At 49.8% G+C, this 17525-nt stretch overlaps 1 protein-coding gene across 2 annotated transcripts in view; it reads right to left on the minus strand.

Moving 5' to 3' along the window:
• Window positions 1-17525, minus strand: part of MTRR (5-methyltetrahydrofolate-homocysteine methyltransferase reductase) — a 32725-nt gene that overhangs the window by 10402 nt on the left and 4798 nt on the right. For both annotated transcript variants that reach the window (XM_030332677.1, XM_030332685.1), the window contains 6 exons: window positions 15889-16006; window positions 12810-13188; window positions 8400-8522; window positions 6433-6586; window positions 5468-5556; window positions 3127-3304 (listed from right to left, as the gene is read on the minus strand). In XM_030332677.1, the coding sequence (XP_030188537.1) occupies window positions 3127-3304; window positions 5468-5556; window positions 6433-6586; window positions 8400-8522; window positions 12810-13188; window positions 15889-16006 (1041 nt within the window). The remainder of the gene's footprint in view (window positions 1-3126; window positions 3305-5467; window positions 5557-6432; window positions 6587-8399; window positions 8523-12809; window positions 13189-15888; window positions 16007-17525) is intronic.

Below are 17525 nucleotides of genomic sequence, written 5' to 3' on the forward strand. Positions count from 1 at the left end.
AAAATGGGAATGTAGTGGTAAAACCTTTAAGCTATCCAGAACCCAGTGGTTTCCAAATACATTGGTGCTCTTTTAAAAGTCGGTCAAAGAGTCGGGGGCAGCTGGGTGGCTCAGTCGATTAAGCAACCAACTCTTGATTTGGGCTCAGGTCATGGCTCATGGTTTGTGAGTCTGAGGCGCGAGCTGGGCCCTGCACTGGCAGCACAGAGCCTGCTTGGGATTCTCTCTCTCTCCCTCTCTCTCTCATTCTCTCTCTCCCCCACACCCACACACCCCCTTCCCTACTCTGCCTTTCTCTCAAAGTAAATAAACTTAAAAAAAAAGTCAAAGATTCACTACTTGAGGGTGGGAGGGAGGGGAGGGTGGGTGATGGGTATTGAGGAGGGCACCTGTTGGGATGAGCACTGGGTGTTGTATGGAAACCAATTTGACAGTAAATTTTATAAAAAAAAAAAAAAAAAGATTCACTACTTGAATACCTAACTGTCCACTAACAAACTCTGAAACTTTTTGTGTTCAATGTTATACGTTTAGTAGTTCTCTAGTAAAAACTGGGAAAGACCTGTTCTAAAATTTAACAAATAACAGAATAAGGCTTAAAAAGGGCTCAACATAATATAAGCTTTAGATACATTCAATTTCTTTAAAGAAGCTGGAAAATAATTTTTTAATGTTTATTTATTTTTGAGAGAGAGACAGAGATAGAGCATGAGCGGGGGAGGGGCAGAGAGAGAGGGAGACACAGAATCCGAAACAGGCTCCAGGCTCTGAGCCGTCAGCACAGAGCCCAACAAGGGGCTCAAACTCACCAACTGTGAGATCATGACCCGAGCCGAAGTCGGACACTCAACCGACTGAGCCACCCAGGCGCCCCAATAATCTAATTTTTTAAGCCTCAATGCCTTTACTCATTTTTTACATAACTGTGTAATAACTGCTATACAGAAGTTAAAAGACAGCAAATCGGTGAAAAGAACAGAAACCTATTCTCATATGCTGCGGAGCTTTACAAGAGTTCTTACAGATTGTCTACACATGTTCTGGTCATTCTCCCAACCCCTGTTCTCCCTCCACAGACTCCACTGGGAAGGGGAGGAGCATCCCTTTGAATACGGGGAAGTGGGAGGAGCTGCCTCGCTCAGAAACTTCACCATTTTGAGGACAAGGAAAAGGAGTACTAAGAAAAAGGGAAAAAGGCACCTGGGGGGCTCAGTGTGTTGAATGTCCGACTCTTGATTTCCGCTCAGGTCATGATCTCACGGTTCGTAAAACTGTGCCCCTCATCGGGCTCCACGCTGGGTGTGGAGTCTGCTTGGGATTCTCTCTCTCTCTCTCTCCCTTGCCCTGCTCGCCGCTCATGCACGTGTATTCTCTCTCCCTCAAAACCCTCAAAATAAATGAACTTAAAAAAAGAAGAAGGGAAATAAAGCAGGATCTGACTTATAGAGGAGCACACAGCTAATTCTGCGGGACAACGGGGCACCTTGTGGCCCAACAGTGAGAAGCAGGATATACGTTTTCCTGGAACCAAAGATCATGCAATTCTAAAGGTTTTACTAGTTATCACCACAGGGAAACAGCTAGAAGAGGACAAAACCACAAGCACAGGAAAGTACTACGTGTCTAAGACTCCTGCACACTTCTCCGTCACCATCCCTGGTACACGTCTGTGGTCCCCACGGAGGCTGCAGAAAGTCCCTCCCTGACACACAGTTCCTCAGGGAGGTCTTCTCTCTTCTGTTGGAACAAAGACCCCAAGAGACAGTGTGGATGAAAATCAAGGTAACCCTACATTTGGACATTCTGTGGCTAGTTCACCTAAGCCTCAAGCCCGGAGGCTCCCTGCACGAGGCGGCACGTGCCGGTACGACACGGGGGCCCCTGCCGCCCTGGGAGCGCCCTGAACTGGACGTGCCCAGCGGCGACACCTCTGTGTTCTGCACAGAGAGCACCCACCTCCTTAACCTCTGTCACGTACACCTGATGCCTATCAGCTTTGAAAAACCTGGTTTCCTTCGGGAAACTCCTTTTTCGGTAAAATCTGACCAAAAAAACTTTCCAAACCATAGCTGAATGAATAGAAAAGACGCTGAAGGCCAATCCGAAGAAGGAGAATGACCACTGGCTGCAAGGAAGCTCAGACGATTGTGATGATGGCAGAAGGACGAAGTAAGGAAATACACATTGTGGCAGCGGGGTTCTTCCCACTTCCAGGAAGACCCCGACACAGAGGCTTGCTCCCTCCCAGAGACGCGCTCCCACCTGCCACCTGCCAGACAGACGGGAGGGCCCCTGGGGCACAGGGCCGGGAGCACTCACGGGAGGGCCCTTGGCACAGGGCCAGGAGCACTCATGGGAGGGCCCTTGGCGCAGGGCCAGGAGCACTCATGGGAGGGCCCCTGGGGCGCAGGGCCAGGAGCACTCATGGGAGGGCCCCTGGGGCGCAGGGCCGGGAGCATTCACGGGAGGGCCCTTGGCGCAGGGGTGGGGAGCACTGATGGGAGGGCCCCTGGGGCACAGGGCAGGGGAGCACTCACGGGAGGGCCCCTGGGGCGCAGGGCCAGGAGCACTCACAGGAGGGCCCTTGGCACAGGGCCGGGGAGCACTCACGGGAGGGCCCTTGACGCAGGGATGGGGAGCACCCATGGGAGGGCCCCTGGGGCGCAGGTCCAGGAGCACTCACGGGAGGGCCCTTGGCGCAGGGGTGGGGAGCACTGATGGGAGGGCCCCTGGGGCACAGGGCCGGGGAGCACTCACGGGAGGGCCCTTGGCGCAGGGGTGGGGAGCACCGATGGGAGGGCCCCTGGGGCACAGGGCTGGGGAGCACTCACAGGAGGGCCCTTGGCGCAGGGGTGGGGAGCACTGATGGGAGGGCCCCTGGGGCACAGGGCCGGGAGCACTCACGGGAGGCCCCCTGGGGTGCAGGGCCAGGAGCACTCACGGGAGGGCCCTTGGCGCAGGGGTGGGGAGCACTGATCGGAGGGCCCCTGGGGCACAGGGCCGGGGAGCACTCACGGGAGGGCCCTTGGCGCAGGGGTGGGGAGCACCGATGGGAGGGCCCCTGGGGCACAGGGCCGGGGAGCACTCACGGGAGGCCCCCTGGGGTGCAGGGCCAGGAGCACTCACCGAGCAGGAGCGCCAGCGGAGGCTGGCAGGATGGGAAAGCCAGCAGGAGGTCCAGCAGCCCGGTGTGGGCGTCCCGCACGAAGCGGCCGTAGTCGGCGGCGCCCTGCCTGCTGCACAGCTCGTGCAGCCTGCGCCTGTCTGGGCCGGCCGCGTGTTCCGCCAGGGCTCTCAGCATCGCCTGCGGCCAGAGGAGGAAGCAGGCTGAAAGTACCACGTGGGGCCAGGCTGCGCGAATCTTCCGTCAGTACGTACCCGGGGACGCGCCCGGTCACGCATCTGGGTGTGCGATCAGGAGAGAGAACTTGGCCGGCACCTATGTGCTTTCATTCAGCCTGCTCAAGAAAGTGCCCTCCCACGTTCTACTTTCGGTCACCTTTCCTGTTTCCCAAACCAATGTGATTCAGTCCCAAGTACGACCTCAGATGTCACGTCTGGTGTACTCGAGTAACAGCGATCAGGAGTCTCGTTAACTCCTCATTTTAACTCGAGACAAAATACCTGTTCTTGTCTTAGCCGATGACCACAAGCTAGACTTCTCTCATCTGCTAACCGGTGAATCCTTTATACAAGAGGCATCGGGCACGACCCCTGCTCTGCCCTAAGGGCTCCAACTACCCCGATAGGGGCTTCGGCAGCCAGGGTGTCCCAGAACGCAAGCCTGGGCCGACAGCTGGCCCCGTGGAAGAGACGGTCAGGAGGGCGAAGCGGCCAGCGGTTCCGGTTCCGCAAAGGCACAGGCGGCCGGCAAAAGCATGCTCCCCGGGGCCATGCCGTGTTCACTAGCACGCAGGGAAATGGGGGCGCAGGACAAAGGCTGCAAAGACAGGCAGGGCCAGAGCATCGAGAAGCCTCCTGCACACAGACTCTCCGAGTCACCTCAGACTCACTGCAGAAAGAGGAGGAGAACAGAAACAAAGAAAGCCAAGCAATGACATCCTGAATCCCAAGCCTCAAAGAGCCAAGTCCAAACTCTCGGACAAAAGACCAAACTTGCTAGTAAACGACTTCCAGTTTCCACGTATTCGGACCATGACATACATATGGATGGTTCTTAAGGACATACACCTGTTAAATGGCACATACAGCTGTCACCACTCCAGGGTTCTTTAGGGACAAAGCAAGTAAGCGAGTCCTCTGTTTCCAGTGCTAAACGAGATGCTGACAGACACTCCTACTTGTCACCCCATGGCTCAAGCACCTCGTGCCCTGGACCCCCCCAACAGGAAGGACGAGGTCCCTCCTCTCGTGAGGGGTCACGGGTTTCCAGTGGCTCAGCTCAGGAGCCCTGCCTGAACTATGCTGGGACTAACACACTGCAAGCCTTCTTCACGATGCCAGGCACAGGACCAAACACACACCGAGCACTCGGCAACCGTGTGGGGTGAACGAGCACCCCACTTCTCTGCACGGGTCGCAGGCATGATACCTTCCCACGCTGGGGTACACGAGCTCCTGAGTTCCTGAGTTACTCATTTTTGTGTCCAGAATTTTTACAGCGAGAATGTTACTTTTATAGTAAGGAAAAATATGTTTATGTATATTCGCTGTATGGAAAAGTAGAGCTGAACTAAACTGTGAAACGTACTGTGTTTAATCAGGAAGTTCTCATCACAGTGAATTCTAAATTTACTCAAATTACATCCAGGGCTGAGCCTCTCTCTAAAGGAGTTTGCTTCCCAAAGGCTGCATGCAACAAACGACGAATACGACAGAGAGCAGAAACGGCACTGTGGAGGGCACCCTGATGGAGGCACCACCCATGCTCACTGGCGAAGTGCGGCCGGCAAAGTTTCCCCATTGGGATCTGTGTAGGGACGCGGTTGGAAGAAATCAGGTACGAGCATCTTCGAAACGCAGCTCCCGGCATCCTGACACCTAGTGGATCATTCTCTCTGCACATTCATCTAGACATCCGTAACCTACCCGAATCCTTTAATTCTGATTTAACAGTAGGTGACTGTGTGCTTTCACCCGGAAGAGATCCCAACGTTAAACAGGCCTGCACCCTCATAAGCTTCCTGTCATCAATTAGAAAAGGTGTCCCTGTGCAGTAGGAGAACACAAGGTCATCTGGGGTCACCTTAATCGCTGATTAACGTGTCACATCAAGTTAACGGCTGGTAAGAATAAGAAAAATGTCATTTCAACAGAAAACACAAAATTTCAATATAAGCACAACCCCAAAAATATTTGTCCGTGACAAATACCACACACACTTGGAAACTCTTGAAAAGATGCCCTGAACGCCGTATCTTCTAAGCCTTCAAAGGGCAGATACCAGATTTAATGAATCTTACACAGAGCTAAGTATACTTGCAAAGAGTCACCCAAAGAGAAGTACCTTCTTAGGAACTGCTCTTATTTCAAGACACCAGGTGAGAATGAACTGGAGAGAGCGTCCCTCAGGGATGTGCTGGGGTAAGGCTGCTCCTTTTCAGGCACACAGGAAAGAGTTCATGACACAAAAAATAAAGAATAGAATGTTTTTGCATCCTTAAAAACACAATTACCTGTATTCTTTACATTACCGTGCTAGCAAGGTACAAGAGGATTTGTGGCAATGTTTATCCGGTCAAAAAATTTTCCCAAAATGTTTACAGGGAAAAAAAAATCCACTTTGCAAAAATAAATAGATAAAAGAATTATAAATTCAATAGTATTATTAGCCACACCTACCAAATCTAGGTATACCAAACAAGAGGGAAATTACCCAAAGCCAAGGACCAAAACAAACAAACAAACAAAACATCCAAAACCAAAAACCAAAATGTGGCTCTTGTCCATTAACAATGCATATTATTCTCAAAAAGAATTTTAGAATTGACGAAACTCCAGTTCAAGATTCTAGGCAAACAACTGAAAAAACAAATAATGCCCCTTAATTATGGAAAACTATTTTTATATACTAAATAAGCAATAAATATGCTATGAGAAATACACATTATAAGAAAACCTTAAAAAGGTCCATATAATACAAGTTTACCGTAGGACAACTCTTGTAGAACTCCACAACAAAATAATGCTAAGTGCAGAAAGCCAACGAACAGACTCGGTTACACTCACGTGTCCTGTCCAGCAGTGTCCCAGTAAGCAGAAAATGCATGATCATCCCACCCCGTGTGATGGGTGTAAAAGTTAAGAAACCGGCAGGCCAGCACGTGCCCGTGTCCCACCCACTGACGGGGCGCCAGGCCTCAGGCCACCTGTGCAGCCATCACACAGGGTTGGGGAAGGAGGGCCTTGCACTGGTCACCTCCCATGCATTGGTCCAATGACACCTTAAGAAATAACAGATCGGGGCTGTACCTTTCTTCTTTGTGTCACCCTTAATTTTCAAGACGACACAGTGCTCTCTTCTGTCTGTGAGCCGCAGTCTTTGGAGTAGATGTTGAACCTCAGAATCACTGTTGGGACAGATCACGTTGAAGGCGTCTCCAGGCTGGTAGGAAAAATCTGTTTTCTAGAGAAGAACCAACATGGAAGAAAAAAAAAGCACATATGAGTTAAGTGTTTGAGCTGTGGGGTAACAAAAATATGTTTTTATTATATTCTCATTTCAAAATAGGAACTAGAAACAAAATGATTCTAACTTCAAAAAATAAGCCCAACTGAACAAACCTTTTATTAGGAGTTACTTTTTTTTTTTTTTTTTTTTTTTTTTTAAAGTAACCCATACACCCCGCGCAGGGCTCCAACTCACAACTCCAAGATCAAGAGTCACATGCTCCATGGACTGAGCCAGCCAGGGGCCTCAGGAGTTACTTTACTTTTTTTTTTTAACATTTATTTATTTTTGAGACAGAGAGAGACAGAGCATGAACAGGGGAGGGTCAGAGAGAGAGGGAGACACAGAATCGGAAACAGGCTCCAGGCTCTGAGCGGTCAGCACAGAGTCCGACGCGGGGCTCGAACTCACGGACCGTGGGATCGTGACCTGAGCCCGAGTCGGCCGCTTAACCGACTGAGCCACCCAAGCGCCCCCTCAGGAGTCACTTTAAAGAAAAAAACTTCCATAGTTACCCAGTGTTTTGTTTCGACCATTTGAGTATTTTTTACAACGTTAAAACCTTTCTCATTTAAGGCGACTCAGTAAACGTTTTAATCATCAACGTAAAATTCCCTCTCAGGCAAACACGCATATTACGAGCTAGAGAAACTTCTTGAGTCTGTCTGCATTGGTCCTCGATTTCCTTCAGTTTTTTTCTTTCGGGGAAGAACAAGGGCAGGAGAGACATTGTATCTCTTCCTTACTGAGCAGAAAACGTTACAGCACTTGGCTTTGTGCTGTGAATGAACGCAGACTGGAGGATCCACGTGCCCCCCACAGCGATTCACAGAGTGACACAGAACGAGTGCAGGATCTGGAGAGCCTCTGACCACACGTGCTCACATCCCCGGCCAGTGAGGGACACAGCGTGAACCCACCTACCAGCCAACCCTCACCATTTTATGACAAGAGTGTAACACAGAACGAAAAAGAAAACGTTTTGCTATACACAGAATATTTAACAACACTTCCAAAGGAACGGGAAACTACTCAATCGTATGCCGGCAAAACCACTTCGTTTTGATGCCTGTCATTTCTCTCTTCCTATCAGAAGTTCGGCGAAATCTACAGACGGCCCTGACTCCCTTTTCTGAAAGCACAACCCCCTTCCCGGAACCCCCACCGAAATACACAGCTGAGGGACTCTGGAGCCTCCGGCCCTGAGGTCACAGGAGGCCAGTGGTTTGGGGAGGGGCCGGGCAGTGGCTCGTGGATGGAGCTGAGACACAGCACGTGCCCCTGAAACTACATGAGAACGCTTATCACCATCTTTCTGGAGGGATCCGTGACTTCTCCCGGATTCTCAAGGCACGAGAGCCACCACGACAACGAGGAATGAAGCAGTCGGTGCCCGGCCGGGTCTGAGCTCTGCTCCCGACCACCCTCCGAAGACCGGCTGCCTCTCTCAGGGCTCTTCTCGAACGGAAATGCCGCTTTTTTCATGGCTTACTGAGTGAGGGGACGCTGTTCTCTCCTGGGCGAGAGACACTCTATAGGTGGCGCCACTGTTCTCTCCAATCAACTCACCTCCCAGATCCCTCCTCATTGTAGCCCCACCCCCACACACCCCCAAAGTGAAAAGAAAACAGGTGTGACGTGGGGAGAGAACATGGGGGGTCGAGAATGAGCGGGCCTGGTGTCGGCCAGAGACCGTCCTCCTTCCCGAGCGTGGGGACCCCAGCAGCCCCTCAGCACACGGGGCTCAGAGACAGCTTCTGGAACTTACTGAAATGTCCAATTCCACCAGGAGAGTGGTTTTGATGGCATCGTTCGCAGTCAGCTGAACTGCCTTTGAAATTGGAACTTGAAAAACTGGATCCACGGGAGTCACAGATGCTCGGCTTTCCTCCTCGAGAGACGAATGTGATAAAATATCACTAAACGCGATTTCCAATTTTACTCACCATTGCTTCACTCAGTGACTAGGTAAGATCTATAGGGTCTTAGAAAACATCCTAGCTATTGAAGAATTTGTTTCTAAGGCAAATGGCTACAGACACACGCCTCTCAATCTTCAGAAGAGATAGCTCATCCAGATCTTAAACGCCTTGGTTATTAGGTACATTTCTGGGATATATATTGAAAACATCAGGCAGCAGCATTTTCGTGTGATAGTCTTCCAAGTAAACTGTGCAAAAGGAGGCAGCGTGCATGCATTATTTCAGGAAGGAGACTGTAAAGGAAAGGACAGATGTTTAAGGCTGGAAGACACCCGCAGAGATGTTCCTGAGAACCTTCAGACTGCTGGGCACTGACGACGGGAATGTTCCGCACCCGCCCTGGTCAGCACAGGAGCCACCAGACGCATGTGCCTAACAAACAACTCTTATTTTCATTTATTTAACTTTAAGTGGCCACCCATGGCCAGTGGCTCCCGTATTAGCGAGCCCAGGTCTTGGGAAACCACAAAGAAATCCAATTGGTTGCACTATTTCCACCCCTTTCCTACCTCGATGCTCCTCAGCTCTTTTGAAGACAGAAACTTACAAAACGCTAGTCAGTTAACACTGGATACACGGCTAGATGGGAAAACTGGGCAAAGCGTCAGAGCTCAGAGCCTGACAGTCATGACATAGGGCTACCGGGGGAAGCCCCCTGCCAGAGACAGCCTTCAGCAGGGCTGCTGGGAGCACTGTCAGCAGACGGCCCTCAGCTGGCTCGTGGTCATCTGGGACCCCAGTCACGCCTCCTTTCAGAGGCAGCCCATACACAATGACTAGCTGATGACCATAAAGGCCCAGTCCCTTTGCCCCAACTCTGGCCAACTCTGAAGGGCCATCCCAGCTCCGGAGAACCCCGTGAGATCGGCTGGGGCCTTTGCTGGAACGCCTCGCAGCCCACTTCTCACCGTGCCCACTCCTGCTTCTGCCCCCCCTCTCCCCAAGGTGAGGATCTCAAGGGGATACCCTAAAAGTCATCACGTAGTTCGACTTACAGGAACCGAGTCTGTGACAGCCGGTGCTAGAGTGGCTTCAAGACGCTAAAACGGGAGTTTGGAGCTGGATCACCCACCTGGCTGACAACAGCACACGACACCGGTGGCAGAGGGGAGACAGAGCACAAGGCGGCAAGGCGGGAGCTACGTGGGAGGGCGCACCATGAAAGGGAACGCACCGGACAGTAGCTGGTGCTGGAGATCTAGGGGGCAATAGCACTGATACGGCCAGTCGAGTTGTGGGTTTTACTAAACTTCATTGACACCTCTGGAAAAAAACGCAAAAGCTGAGAAAACACTTAAAAACTAAACGTGGAAGCCAGAGAACATCCTCCACGGCATCCAAAGAAGCTGCTGTCTCTTGCCTCGGGACAGAAGGCTGAGGCCTGTCTCTGATAGGGAAAGAATGGCCTCCTGGCAGCTGACAGGGGGACGTGAGGCTTCAAAATCTTGAATCCCTAGATTCCCTTGAACCTGCTGAGTCTGCAGAAGTGGCTACTTCCTCCTACAGAGAGCAAGAACTCCCTGCTGCGTGAGTGCTCTGCCCTGCAAGCCACGCCCACGCCCCCACTAGGGCATCCCCCCTGGGGGGCTCAGGCCTTCTCCCCCATGAGGTACAAGGGGAAACGTCCCGCATCCCGAGAGGAACTGCAGGCACGGATACCATCCCTAAAAGCCGACAGGACCAGGGGCGGTCTCCATCCACTTCGCCAACCTGGGCCCTGCAACGACCAGGCGGACCCTCGGGAAGGACGACGAGGAACCACAAGAAACACAAACAAGCGGGAAGCCCCAGCTCGGCCTCCGCGCAGGATGGCTTCCTCTGAGAGATCAGACCCACGCGGCCTCAGGCGCACGGCGCGTGGACACAGACTCAGCCAGCCTGCTCTTCTCCACGTCTCTCCCTGAAGGAGACCTCACGCTACCACGCGGAACAGACCGTGGCAACGCTCCGGCCGGCTGTTACGGCAATCTGGCTCAAGGCGGGACATCTGGACTTGCAGCACGGCACACGAGCCCGTCAGTGCCACGGCGCCCATCGGACCCAACGGGGGACACGTGGCTGGTGTGCGGGCGTCCCCGGGAAGACCCACGCCCTGTGCAGACCGAGGGGCCAGCGCTCTCGGTACAACCTCCGGGAGCCCGACAGCCTGGGGCAGGCCTGCACCTCCCGGCAGAGGACGCACCGATGAGTCCTGTCCGTCACCTCACCTGGGAGAGGCGGGACAGCCTGGGGCAGGCCTGCACCTTCCACACCTGGGATCCTAGGATGGCCGCTCCGACCCCAACACCAGGCGACACACCAGGTAGCAGCCGTGCGGGGTCCGAGTGACGGGGGCCAAGGGGTCCCACGGCCGGTCCCGCAGCCCAGAGGCCCCACAGCCCAAGAGCTCCCAGGAAGGACACAGGTGCTGTGGAGCGGGACTGGCCGCTCTCCCAGGGCTCCTCCCCTCCTCTCCCCTTCCCTAACGTGACGACCCCAAGAGGATGGCCTAAAATAAATCTCTGTCCAAGCCCTTATCCTCTAAGCATATCCTTTGGGCAATGCACACAAATATCCCTTAACCGGTTGAGATCTTAAGCCTTTCAACCACACTCCCAGCAACTGACGCTTATTTAATGACACTTCCTGTAACAGACACCTCCTTAGATCCTCCTCAAGCGCCCGGTCAGGCAATCACGTTCACACACGCCTCTGCCACGTGCATCCGTCCCCACAGCGTGCAACAGGGGCCCTGGACCCGCTTGTGCGCCAGGTTCGTTAGAGGCGCTCGTGTCGGTTCCCAGACCTGACAAACGCGTACCTACTGTCATCACCTCCGTCAACAATTCACGAGATAATCAAGCGGAATGATACCCAATAGTTGTTTATGTATGAAGACTTGTTTATCTGGATGCTTCAGAGAGATGCTATAAACGTTAAAAAACCACCATCGTATCAGGTGTCAGAAAACAGTTCTAATATACTAGAAAGTCGTATTTAAATTGCTTCATTAAAAATAAGGAATCGAGGGGCGCCTGGGTGGCTGTTGGTTAAGCGTCCGACTTGATTTAGGCTCAGGCCACGACCTCAGGGTCACGAGATCAAGTCCTGAGCCCTATGTCTGGGTCTGCACTGGGTGTGGAGCCAACTTAAGATCTTCTTCTCTCCCTCTCCCTCTGCCTCTCTGCCCCACGCATGCTCTCCCCTCCCACCCCCCAAAAAATTGAAATAAAAAATCAAGAAACAAGAAATCAGGATGGCTGCATGAGGGTGTGGTTTCCATGAGAAAGCCGGCACGAACTCCACAGCCAGCCACTCTAAAGACAGAGTGTGGCTCTGCCCTAAAAGACTGGCTTTCAATGGAGATGGGTACCAGGCATGTCCGAAGAGTAGTGATGAGAAATGAGATATTATCCAACTTAATGCTCAAAATGTACAGACTTTTTTTAAGTTCATTTATTTAACTGAGAGATGGAGCAAGGGAGCATGTGTGCATAAGCAGGGGAGGAGCAGAGAGAGAGAGAGAGGGAGATAGAGAATCCCAAGCAGGCTCCACGCTCTCAGCACAGAGCCCCATGTGGGGCTCGATCTCACAAACCATGAGATCAAGACCTGTGCAGAAATCAAAAGTCAGACGCCCAACTGACCGAGGCACCCAGGTGCCCCCAGATTTACAGACTACTTTAAACTCACTTCCTTATTGGTACAAAAAATACACTTGACTTAATATAGGCGAAAACAAGTTTATAAGATGTTGCCAAGAAAATTAATCCCCAAAACGGAGCATCCCAAGACACCAAAAAGCCATGCTGGAAATGAGATTTTACTATAAAGAAGTGCTTTAAGTTTAGCTGCTAAGGTAATTTCCTGAGTACCCGCAACAAAGAATTCTCCAAAATAACAGAGAAACCGAGCTCTTAACCATTTGCTGCTTCAACCACAGAGGTAATGTAATAACACAAACGCTTCTGCAACACACAAACTTTCCCAGAAAGGGGCTGGGCTTCGCAGGCCTCGGTAACCACATAACCCTGTAGCACAGAAGCAGCCGCAGACCACGTGGGAATGGACAGGCAGGCCCGTGTTCCAACAAAGCTTTATCTCCGGGATAGGTGGTGGACCAGTTTGCTGCCCTCTGTTGTCATGTAACAACAACAAAACAAACCCCCTGGTGAGTTAACATTCTACAGCACGAGGAATAAAGTAAAGCCACTTACCTGGCCGAGAAACTCGTGCAGATGCACCTGCAAATATTCTGGTGGAAGGGCAGGGATGTTCAGAGAGGCCTGTGACAGTGGGGGAACCGAGTGGGTGAGTGAGGGCTCAGACTCTGCTATCAGAGCACTCGATTGATCTCTGTTCACTGCATTCTGTTCCTGAACCTCAGAATCCCTTCTGCCTGAGTCGGCTAATCTCAGAAGTTCAACTCGTGATTCAATGTGCAATAATTCTGGTTTCACAGGATCCATCCTCTGGGAGGCAGTCGATGCTATCTGGAGAGCCCCGTTTATCTCCTCTTTTCCTCTAGTGGACGTAAAATGCTTCGTGAGGGCAGCCCAGAGTCCGTCAATCCAGGGCTCAACCACAAGTTCTAAACTGGATTGTGGTAACAAAAAAGGAAAAAATACAAAAAGGCCTAAGTTCTCCACTTAAATGTGCAATACTAGGGCAACGGCAGTCTATTTGGCTGAGCACTATGAAGCGGTCAAAAACACTAGACATAACAATGATTCGGAATACAAAATACACTTGAGATCGAGTTAAAAACAACACTATTTTGTGTTCGTCAGCACTTCAGCCACAAACAACGTCAGAACGGAAAAGAAGCCATTTTAGTAATAGGTAAGAGGAATGGGATTGCTCTTAACTTTCTAAAATATAGTTGGCGATCTTTATTTTAAGCAGCTGTGATTTTAAGCAGGCATGCTAAATTTAAATTCCGAGGCTAACAGAACTCCCCCCAAATCCAAGTCCACTCTAATATCACATGACAATTACATAGCTCAAATGCAACTTCACTTTTTTACCTAATTTACTGACCTTTTTTTCCCCCTAGAGATTAGAATATCACCACGAAATCACTCCAGATTAATGCTATTTTGACTAAGTATAAATAGTTCAAATCTTCAACCGGTTCTGATATTTTTGATAAAATCTGCAGCAAGTCTGAACATAAAGGAAAAAACTAATAATCCTTTAGGAAAGTTGAGTGAATCATAGGTAGGTCTTAAAATGTGGTAGTGTATTTGCCAATAAACAAAGTAGGGTAGGCCCACAGTAACATCTCATATATTTCCTGAACTGAGAAACTTGTGGATCGGAACCTTGGAAATAACCTCCTTCTCATTTTTAGTCACAACTCAAAAGACATATCAATTAAATTCTAATTCATAAAGTTAAATGACAGGAGAGGCACATTCCAGGCCTCTGTCTTCATAGGACTCTGGCTATAAGCTCATTAGATTCACTAGGTGCTCACAGCTCAAAATTTGGTTCCACGCTCCACATCCACCCCTCCGAGCCTTTGGCAAAGCAAGTACCCAAAACTCTGAGTTCCACGATGGCCGCTCCATCGAACACGCCATTCTCAAGTCTCAGAGATATTGAGACGATGACACTGTCGCGGGAGAGCTAATGTCCGTGGAGTACTGACTACGTGGCAGACATTCTTCTAAGAGGAAAGCCCGTGTCAGTTCATCCAGTCCTCCCCAAAACTCTCCACAACACACACTATTATTCTCTAGTTCACACAGGGAGAGATGGTAGCATGAGAGGGGGAAGTAACGCGACCAAAGTTTCACCGTCACTAGAGGCGGTGGATAGTTCCGGATCTGGACGCAGGGATTTGGACCCCACGCTGCATCCTGAACCCATCAATGTGGTGACGGCTACACTAAGCCAGGATATCTTCTTGAAAACAATTTTAGACGAGGGTAAGTTCAAGTAAGGTGGTTAGGTTAAAAGTTTCAGAGACGCAGGTTAATACACTTAAGAATTTTAATTTTTTTTTTAACGTGTATTTATTTTTGAGACAGAGAGAGACAGAGCATGAACAGGGGAGGGGCAGAGAGAGAGGGAGACACAGAATCTGAAACAGGCTCCAGGCTCTGAGTGGTCAGCACAGAGCCCGACGCGGGGCTCGAACTCACGGACCGTGAGATCATGACCTGAGCCAAAGTCGGACGCTCAACCGACCAAGCCACCCAGGCGCCCCAAGAATTTTAACACTCCATCCAGTAAATGCACAGGGAAACAATGCCCCTGACAAGACGTAAAATATGGGCTCAGGGAAAGGCCCAATGGGTTCTAGAAGAAGTTAGCAAGTAAACGGCTCTTATGAGACAAACAATGGGAGGTAACAGGATTCTGACAAAAAACCCACCAAAGAAAAAAAATCAATATAAAGGAACAAAACTAAAAGGTGAAGACACAAGGCAACACAGTCGAGCTCTGTCACAACTAAGAACGTGCGTGCTGAGATCTGGAAGCGTCCACAGCATCGCAGCTGCAGAAAATCATGGAGGGAGCCGACCCGAAGGGTGGGTTACATGGACCCACACTCGTGCGAGGTGGCGCTATGCAGAAAAGCAAGAAATTTGCTGACTTTGTCATTATTCATAAAGAAAAATCAAGTGAGTATGAATTTAATACACGCACCGAGTAGGAAAAAGCAAGTGGGTATGCTGTAATCTGGCTAAAACGGCCAAAGGCTAAGTGATAAACCAAGGTGTAGCGACATCTAGAAGACCTTTGAACAGACACATGAAGAGAATTTGAGAGGCCGCACATGCAGTGAAATACTGAACTGTAAAAACGAGAATAATCTAATGGAAGCAGGAATTCTATTTCTGGCCAGCATGGTGGCAAATGGCCATTAAGATGGCGAGGGAGAGAGCCTCGGCACCCAGAGTGCCGGGAAGGCCTCTGGTCTGTGTTCTCTGCTGGTGACGCGTGGCCTGCCGGGCGCCCTCCACGTGAGGACCTGCACGCAGTCACCCCTGTGCGCGCGGCAGAGAAGCAAGCGCACGTGCTATCAAAGTTCCTAAAGAAAATGTGGACTTTCACAAAGACCCACACGCTTCAAGATAAAGATAACGGTACTGGGGCGGTTTTTCAAATTTCTTCCGGTAGCAGCTACTGAGATGGGTGAGGCACTTAAAGTCAACAGAATACGTACATCAAGCTCCGGCTGATCTCTGGCCCTAGAGCTAAAAAAGCTAAGGAAATGAAAATACCTCACAGACTTTCATCAAGTACCAGCAGGGGCTGAGTGGAAACCGCACAGTCTGTCCTTACCCCACGCAGTCATCTGCGTGTCCAGTGGCGTAGAAATGCTGGGCACCGAGTTCCTGAAGTCGCTTATCGATGATTTTCCCGCCATTACAGAAGTATGTGTATTCTGAATCGCCCAGCCCTAGGAGCCCAAACGGGTTGTTAGTGCACCGTAAGATTTAAAGAAGGTACATACAAGATAGAGTATTTAAAAACAACATTCTACATGCTGATTAATGAATAAATAACGTATAGCTTCACGTTTTCTGAGGTTTTCCTTGAGTAATACTAAGCATGCAAACGATCGTCTTCTATCTTACCATGTTAAAGTATCAGATGCATCGAGACACAAACAAGTACTTCTTGGCCACTGTTAACAAAAATATGTTCACATGTTTGTTTACGCGAATCTGTAAAAATGTGGAAACCTTAGGGGCGCCTGGGTGGCTCAGTCGGTTGAGTGTCCGACTTTGGCTCTAGTCATGATCTCATGATTCATGGGTTCAAGCCCAGGGTCAGGCTCCATGTTGACAGCTCAGAGCCTGGAGCCTACTTTGGATTCTGTGTCTCCCTCCCTCTCTGTCCCTCCCCTGCTCTCTCTCTCAAAAATAAATATTAAAAAAAAAAATTTTAATATGGAAGGAAACCTTAAAACGAGAATTAGATACGTTAAAAAAAAAAACGTAACATCTGTCTTTGCAGATTTTTCTGATCTGGTGAGAGGTCTGCAAACTGCAGCCTGTGGGCCAAATAAATACCGTTCGCTGTCTTTCTTCACATAAAGTGCTGGAACACAGCCAAGTCCATCTGTGCACGTAGTGTTCATGGCAGCTATCAAGCCACAACAGCAGAGGGAAGTAGTTGTTATAAAGAACACATGGTCCACAAAGCCCAAAATATTTAGCAGCTGGTCCTTTACTGATTTTACTGACCCCTAATCTAGAGCAGAGACAGGTAATATATAATCACTTGCCATGTTTCTGTGTGAGGTGAATTAGGAACTGCTTCTGTGTCTCCTGGTAAGAAAATGGACTAACATTTTCATACTTGGTTAAAAATTTAAAATTAAAATGGTCAGTTTCTCACTTAATCATCTCCATGTACCTTCCCAACAAGAACATGGGGAGCTTTTGGAGGGAGGGGGGCATAAACGGACTAAGAATGACCGGAAAGGTTGGGATGGGCTTCAGTCTATACTTTTTTTCAAGGAATTTTTTTAAAGCAACATGTGTTCATTCTTGAAAAGAAATCAGAAAAACTTGAATAAAAACATGTAAGTATTCTAAACCCCCCTCTTATTTGAATAAGTTCTGTAAGACAGAACCTAGTCAGCGTCATAACCTCAAATTTCTGATCAGTCACTTAGCATAATCCATCCTTACAGATACCCTCCCCAAAATAATTCTCAAAGAGCATTCAAAGAACAATACAGATCACAAGCCAGGAATATGGGCTCTGAATTCTCTCTCTGGTGTCCTATCTTGTTGAGCTGGTCTTTCTGATCCTTTATCTTAGTTTTTTAGCCTATACTTCACAGAAACTTAGATGCCAGTGTTTCCCAACCTGGGATACATATTAGAATCACCTTGGAGCTTTTAAAAACCACTGATGCCAGGGCCCCACCTCCAAGCAATTAAGTTAGAGTCACTGGAGACGGGCCC

Source organism: Lynx canadensis, chromosome A1 (genome assembly GCF_007474595.2).
Source record: "Lynx canadensis isolate LIC74 chromosome A1, mLynCan4.pri.v2, whole genome shotgun sequence".
Lineage (NCBI taxonomy): Eukaryota > Metazoa > Chordata > Mammalia > Carnivora > Felidae > Lynx > Lynx canadensis.